This window comes from Arachis hypogaea, chromosome 1 (assembly GCF_003086295.3).
Source record: "Arachis hypogaea cultivar Tifrunner chromosome 1, arahy.Tifrunner.gnm2.J5K5, whole genome shotgun sequence".
NCBI lineage: Eukaryota > Viridiplantae > Streptophyta > Magnoliopsida > Fabales > Fabaceae > Arachis > Arachis hypogaea.
In genome coordinates this window covers 34757716-34765365 of record NC_092036.1, presented here as the reverse complement: position 1 = coordinate 34765365, position 7650 = coordinate 34757716, and the positions used below count along the sequence as shown (strand labels likewise).

The window sequence follows — 7650 nt, the reverse complement described above, 5'->3', positions numbered from 1 at the left end:
CTTTTAGTCATTCCATAATCACACGTGTTGTGTTTTCTTATTCCTTTCCTTTTTTTTCTTAACAAACCGAATTCATTTCATAACTTAAAACAAAATCTCCTCAAAAGATTAAATTTAAAACATGATACTTTTCTTAATAAATCGAATTCAAAATAGAATAAATCTTTCCCCAACTAAATAAGTCTCAAATTATTTAACTTTCCAACACCAAATCTTTTAAAATAGCATTTCAAATAGAGTCCCAAATTTTATAAAAATCCGGTAGCACTTCGCCTAAAACTTGAACTTAGCCACCCTTACGAGTTTCCTATTTCTCAACAATTATCAAATAGACGTTTCTCAATCAATCAGACATTCACAATTTAACAAATCAATCATACTCCACCATTCCCATATAATCCATCAATCCAACTCCAATCTCATCAATTCATAATTAATTTTCGCATATCATAGAATCCTTTCAAAAATTCAACTTAATCAACTAGTAATCCCAAAAATCAACCTTCCATAGTTCTAGTTATTTTAAAGTCATTTACTCTATAACAAAGTTACTATTTTGTTTTAAAAGTCAGATTTCAAGAAAATAATTCAATAATTCAACTTCAATCTTTTAACAGTACTCAAACTTAATTCTAATTATTCATGAATCAACATTAACAACCATTAAAACCAAATCCAACCAGTCACAAGTCAATTTCATCAATTAACCACTCACAGTAACAAAACTAGTCACATGAGACATTTATGAATTATTTACACTTATTCACTAAACTTCAATAGCATTCATAGAATAAAACGATTAATTTTAAAATAAAATTCCCTACCTCGATTAGCCGGAATTGTAGAATTTAAACACAATAATACCCTTTTATCATTAATTCTCAGCAGCAGCAGCAACCCCCAATGTAGCTGGAGCAGTGGCAGTAGCATCAATTTCGAACATGCCTGAAGCAGTCATGACCTCAACCGTTCCAGCTAAACTCAACGATACTAAAATAGAGATATCAACTATTGAAATTAAGATAAAAATATAACAGAAAAACAAGGCGTTAAACAGAGCATGAATGGAAGCGTTACAGGGTTACGAATGAGGGGGGTTCGGTGTCAGAACAAAGAGGAAGACGCACAACTTGCCTTTTCAAATGGCAAGCTTCAGCTATGAAAATTTCAATAAATATAGTAGAGCCATAAACATCATAAGCAAACAGATGGTTGTTCCAAAGCAAATAAAGTTCAGAGGTGGTGATTATGGTAGCTAGGGTACATCTGACTCACCATTCATGACGGCAGCAACTAGAAACTCTGGCAGCAATTAGGGTACATCTGACTCATCATTCCCTAAAAAAATTAGCGTATAGGACCCAATTGAAAAGAAAAAAAAAAGTATAAGAACCTAAATGAAAATTCGGTAAAACTATAGGGATCTATAGAGTAATTAATCCATTGAAATATTAAAATGGAAATTGAAATTCAAATATACCTATATTATTATGTATCATATATTACTATCTAATTTAATAATCAAATGTGTCACATGACACTCTCTTATTAAAATTGAAAGAAAATATTTTTCTTCAAAATTAATAAATTCTCTTCCTAAATTCTCTCATCTACCTCTCTCCATTTTTTTATTTCTCTCTACTATTTTCACTCTATATATAATTTATATTTTATATTAGTAATTTGACAAATTAAAATATATCATCCGATATTTTTTTATTACAATTAAAATAAAATTTTTCTTTCAAAATTAACAAACTCTTAGTTTCATTCTTCGGCTTTATCTTTCTCTCTCTTTTCTCTCATTCTCTATTTTTTCTACTTTTCTGTTATACAAAAAACAAAATGAACAAAATAATATAATTCAAATAAAAAATTATTATTATATACATATTCTTTTAGTTTTTTATTTAGTTTTAAATTTTTACCACATATATTTCTAAGGGTAAAAAACCTAAATAAACCAATGGGAGAATTTTATTACCCAAATCAACCAAAACAAAAAAATTTTCAGCAATCCACCAACGAACAAACATGTATAATTCGAATCAACATGATTCAAACTGCAAAAGCAAGTAATTTGAAACAACTTGATTCGAATTACCTTTGAAAGGAATTGCATGTAATTCGAATCAAGTATATTCGAATTTTGGAGGGGTAAATCGAATTGACTCAATTCGAATTAGTAGGAAAACGAGTCTCAATGTAGTTCAAATCATGTTGATTCGAATTAGGTTGTTTCGAATTAGTGTGTTCCAGACCTGTATATATATGTGATGAACGTGAGTTGCTCTCAATATTGAGGAGTCATATGGCTGGTGAGGATAGTTTTATAGTGTTGGTCCACCACAGAGGATCGATTAAGAGGAAAACTCGGTCAGGTGTCAAGTTCATCGATAAGGATCCTCTCTGTATTATCATGAGTTTTACGACGAGCTATGATGACCTTGCTAGGTCTGTATTGCAGAAACTTGGTCTAGAAGGTGTTAAACAGGTTAAGAAGTTTTTCTATCGCATTCCAATCACGATGCTCCAAGATACCGTGAAGTATGATTGCTTCACAATCGGGAGTGATGAGGACTTGCAGGTCATGTTTCTTTGTCGCCGGCAGTTTCCCGAAGTGCGGACACCGGAGCTGTTGGCAAAGCTGGTTGATGTGGTGTCCAGCTCGGGGGGTTCAAACTGGAATACCAACACTTTAGCGACGGTTGCTGGTTCTAGCTCAAGTCCTACCTTTGCATCTTTCGCAGTCCCTGCGTACGAGCCACCCGCCCCGCCTGTCGCCTCCCCTTCGTTCGCTGTTGATCTCAATGGCAGTGTTGGCGACGAGGTTGGAATAGCGGAACTTGTACTTACCTCTGTACACTGTGCTGCACCGGCTGGGGCTGGAGATGAATTGTTTGATGATGTAGAGGACGATGATGTCGATCCGGATATGATTGCTGATGATAGTGACGATGATATCGCCATTCATTATGTCAATGGTTAGAGCTGATGCATCGGTTAGCATCAAGATGCTCCTAAATGCGACTGCCTCGCACTATGGGTTCAGGCCGACCTACAAGAGGGTCTGGATGGCAAAGCAGAAGGCTGTTGTGCTCATTTATGGTGACTGGGATGAGTCTTATAACGAGCTCCCAAGGTGGGTGTTAGGAGTGCAGGTGACGATGCCTGGTTCTATTGCAGTTCTTCGGACTAGCCCTGTTCGAGTTGGGGGACAGCTGGACGAATCTAAGGCATACTTTCACAGACTGTTCTGGACTTTTCCACCATGTATCGAGGCATTTCGTCATTACAAGCCGTTGGTTAGTATTAATGGGACCCATCTATATGGCAAGTATGGGGGTACTCTGCTTGTTGCGATTGCACAGGACGGGAACTCCAACATACTCCCTGTTGCATTTGCACTAGTCGAGGGTGAGAATGCTGAGTCTTGGTCAATCTTTCTCTCCCACCTCCGTCAGCACGTTACACCACAGCCGGGTCTGCTCGTTATCTCTGACAGTCATAACGGCATACCGAGCTTTCTGCATTCATCACGTAGCAGCAAATTTTGCCCTCACCTTCAAGGGTAAAGACGCAAGGAGGCTTCTCATGAATGCTGCCTATGCTAAAACAGGGGTCGAGTTTCATTACTGGTTTGATATTCTTCGCTCTGAGGATCCGGCGATGTGTGATTGGGCAAACCGGATTGAGTATTCATTGTGGACACAGTATTGCGATGAGGGCCGGAGATTCGGTCACATGACGACGAATATATCTGAGTGTGTGAATTCAATCCTCAAGGGTGTGAGGAACCTTCCTGTATGCTCCTTGGTGAAAGCAACGTATGGTCGGTTGGCCGAAGATTTTGTACGCAAGGGGAGAGAGGTGCAGGCCCAGCTGGGTACCGGACAACAATTCAGTCAACACCTTGTTAAATGTATCGAGGCCAACTTGAAGACGGCAAGGTGCTTCACAGTTACTTTGTATGACAGGGACAACTTGGAGTACACGGTCGTAGAGACCACTCCTACTGGTTCTTTCTCCCTTGGTAGCTACAGGGTCTCACTCGGATCTCAGACATGTGATTGCGGATACTTCCAAGAACTTCATTTCCCTTGTCCGCATGCACTGGCATGCTGTGCCTTCTCACGAGTCACTTGGCACTCCTACGTCCACCCTGTTTATCGACTCAGTAACGTTTTCAGTGTTTATCAGATGGGATTCAGACCTCCAATCCCAGAGGGTTTCTGGCCACCATATGATGGGCTGACGGTAATACCGGACCCAAACAAGAGGCGTGCAAGGGAGGGTCATCCCAGGTCTACTCGGATACGGATGAACATGGACGAGGCAGATCCAAACCGGCCTAAGAGATGCGGGTTATGTCGGCAACCCGGACACACTCGTCGAAACTGTCCACAGGTCGGAGGTAGCCAGGGAGGACAGTCATAGATGGGTAGGGTTGGTTTTGTGTTTTTTGATTTATTATTGTCCTATGTTTGGAGTTTTCGTTTTGTAAGGGAAAAAATGTTGATAGTTGCAAATGCGTTGTATGTCTGTTGTTTATAACGACTGTGATCTACTAAAAAATTTAATATTCCATGATAAAGTACGTAGTATAAACATTAAATTGGATTTTGCAAGGTAAGTAATGGAACTAACATAAATAAGCACAGTAACATAGTTCTCATAGTAACTGATACAATCTAACCACTAATAAACATACAGACTTCATCTAATAAAGTAAATGACCATACGATACAACAGTGATAATGGAAATACATAAAGATAAGTTTGTAGCACTCGACACCGATAATTAAGTAACAAATTACACACTAAACAAATCATCTAAAAAGGTGCGATCCCGTGAAGCAACGGCGAGGAACCCATGTCCTGTGACCTCTCCGGATCAGCGGCTCCTCATCCTCTACGTCATCCTCCTCCTCATCCTGGGGTGGCTGTGTAACTCTGGTAGGATGGACATGTAACGGCTGGGATGAAGAAGGCCTGGCAACTGAGTGTGACCCAGCAGAAACTGCTGATGGTGGTGTACCGCCCAGGGCAAAATGCTCAGTATGAGGTACGGATGGAGGCTCATTCAGATCTACATCTAAATGTGCCTGTGACCCCGTCGTCTGACCCCCTCGACGACCAGCCTCATCCTCCTACATGATGGCAGTGATCTCATGTAGGAAATGCTCCCCACCGTAGTCCGCATCAAGAGTATCACTAGCAAGAAAGTCTGAAAACATGGTACCCGGACTCACCCAAGGTGTACTCTCCTGAAGCGTCTGGTCGTGACCGGGGACACCGACAAAGTAATCTCCGAATGGCCCCTCTCCTATTCCAGTGTCAACAGGTGCCGAAGGATCTCCCATACCAGACCCATACAACTGTCCACCAGCTCCGCCAGCATCGGGTATAACAACCCCCTGAGCAACCCCTCCAGGAACGGCATCGTCACGAGGATCACCTCCAACGTAGTGGTCTGCAGGCCCTCTCTGTCTGCCCCCACGACCTCGTCGTCGACCTCGACCCCTACCTGCCTGGTCATCATCCTCTATAGCCTGGTCCAGCCACCTCCACTCCCGGTCGCTACGTCGTGTCCCAACACGAGCTCTCCTATCAATCCGACGCCTATTAGGTACGTCATTGACTCGGTCCATGTCGGGAACTCTACTGACACCCCTCTGTGTCGCCTCCACTGGAATAGGAATGTCTCTAGGATCCCCCAAGTACATCTCTGGTGACAAGACCCTCTTTCCGTGCTGACGCCACCAATCTAAGAAGTCATGTGAAGGACCCGGGTCGGCAACAACATCAAACCGAAGGACGTGGTCCGCACGTGTCTCCCAGTGAAGATGCCAGTGCTGCAGATGGTGCGGGAACCAACGATCACCCCCTCTACCATCCTTCGACATCAAGAAGTCGATGTTCAGGGCGGGACGGGGACAAGCCTGTACGCATCCAAACTGAGGTAACACCCTATCAACCTGGTGCCACTCAACCACCGCGAAATATATCAGCGACGTCACAGAACGCCATAAAGCCGTATGACGAGGCTCTAACACCTCCGGATGGACAACCTGGAGGACGTCGGGTGTGCTATATGGCATCCATATAAACTGAAAATTTAATCACGAATACATTAGAAGAGAAATTTAGCTATAAATAAACTTACGTTGACTGGGCAAATGTCTTATGCATACTTACATCCCTAGCCTGTAACATGTCGATCCTCAACCGAGTCATCTACACCCGAGGTCCCTTCTCGCTAACGCCAGGATTGTAACCTGACCACCTGCAAAGGTCGTTAAGATACGAAGTCAGAAATTAATGTGACGAACTAGTATAAAATTTCAGGCGAGAACTTAAATTCATAGAATAAGTAAACATAATATAATGACATAGTCGTACCTGGATGCCAGGGGCCAGCTAAATGTATCATACCCATCGGGCCAAAATCTAGAAAACCGCCAAAAGATCCAAGACTGAAGTAACTGTAATGGCCCAGCTAATTTCACGACATGTCTGTTGGCCACTCGGCATATACATCAGTACAACCATGCAAGTGCCGCCGACCCCCAACTGTAGCCACCCATCTCCTCAAGCCTAGCCACGTACGGTAGCCATCTGATGTGAATACGATTGCCTGACTTGTCTGCAAACAGTTGCGTGCCCAACAACATCATGATATAGGCACACGGGCAAAGCGCCTAACTGTCGCCTCATCAGCCCCCTCAGGGTACTCTCCAAAGGTCTCCTAGAACCAGCTGCAGTTCACAGCGAACTTTTGAATTTGGCTCGGGGGAGGTAACACACCGAGTAACTCCTGGAACCACTGCCAAGCTAGCCGGCCACCCTGTATATATACGTGGAATTTCGTAAGGCAACCGCTGACGTAATGTCCGTCCACTGGCAAACCCAACTGGTAGGCCACGTCCTGAAGTGTGATGGTACACTCCCCGAAAGGCATGTGGAAAGTGTGTGTCTCCGGACGCCACCTTTCGACGAATGCGCTCACAAGCGGCTCGTCTAGTCGGAACCATCTGTCGTTCAGTCTCGCAAGATGGTATAATCCAGCCATCTGCAAGTACGGAACGTACCGCTCATCGAGCCGCATTCCCTGCTGGCGCCGCATACTCGATATGCAACGCCGGGGCTGCGCAATACACGGACCACATGATTAGAACAGATTCAAAAACCGGTTACAAATACAAACCAGGACATAAACAGCTAATAAACCGCAAACATAAACCATCAACAAAACCGCATGCAAAACCTCTTATATAAACCACTAGCAACACCACTTTAATAAAGCACTAGCAATACCACTTCAATAAACCATTAACATAAACTAACAACAAAAACCACTAAATAAAACCATAAAAAAATCGCATAGAAAATAACTATACAAAACCGCATGCAATACCACTTATATAAACCACTAGCAATACCACTTCAATAAACCATTAACATATACTAACAACAAAAACCACTAAACAAAACCATCAACAAAACCGCATAGAACCCCACGATACAAAACCGCATGCAATACCACTTATATAAACCACTAGCAATACCACTTCAATAAACCATTAACATATACTAACAAACAAAAACCAATAAACAAAACCATCAACAAAACCACATAGAAAACCACTA

The 7650-nt window shown here is 42.3% G+C and overlaps 1 protein-coding gene across 1 annotated transcript; it reads left to right on the top strand.

Moving 5' to 3' along the window:
* Nucleotides 1-3074: 3074 nt before the first annotated feature.
* LOC112712573 (uncharacterized) lies at nucleotides 3075-4437 on the top strand. The gene is made up of 2 exons (XM_025765532.1): nucleotides 3075-3417; nucleotides 3506-4437. Exons 1-2 carry the CDS (start codon nucleotides 3075-3077, stop codon nucleotides 4435-4437), a joined length of 1275 nt encoding a protein of 424 aa, XP_025621317.1.
* Nucleotides 4438-7650: the final 3213 nt, after the last annotated feature.

What these genes read in the sequence shown, in the direction of transcription:
- LOC112712573 (XM_025765532.1), top strand. Translation starts at nt 3,075, where the DNA reads ATGGCAAAGCAGAAGGCTGTTGTGCTCATTTATGGTGACTGGGATGAG. An exon ending in TGCATTTGCACTAGTCGAGG is followed by an intron (nt 3,418 to 3,505) that starts GTGAGAATGCTG and finishes TATCTCTGACAG; the next exon opens with TCATAACGGCATACCGAGCT.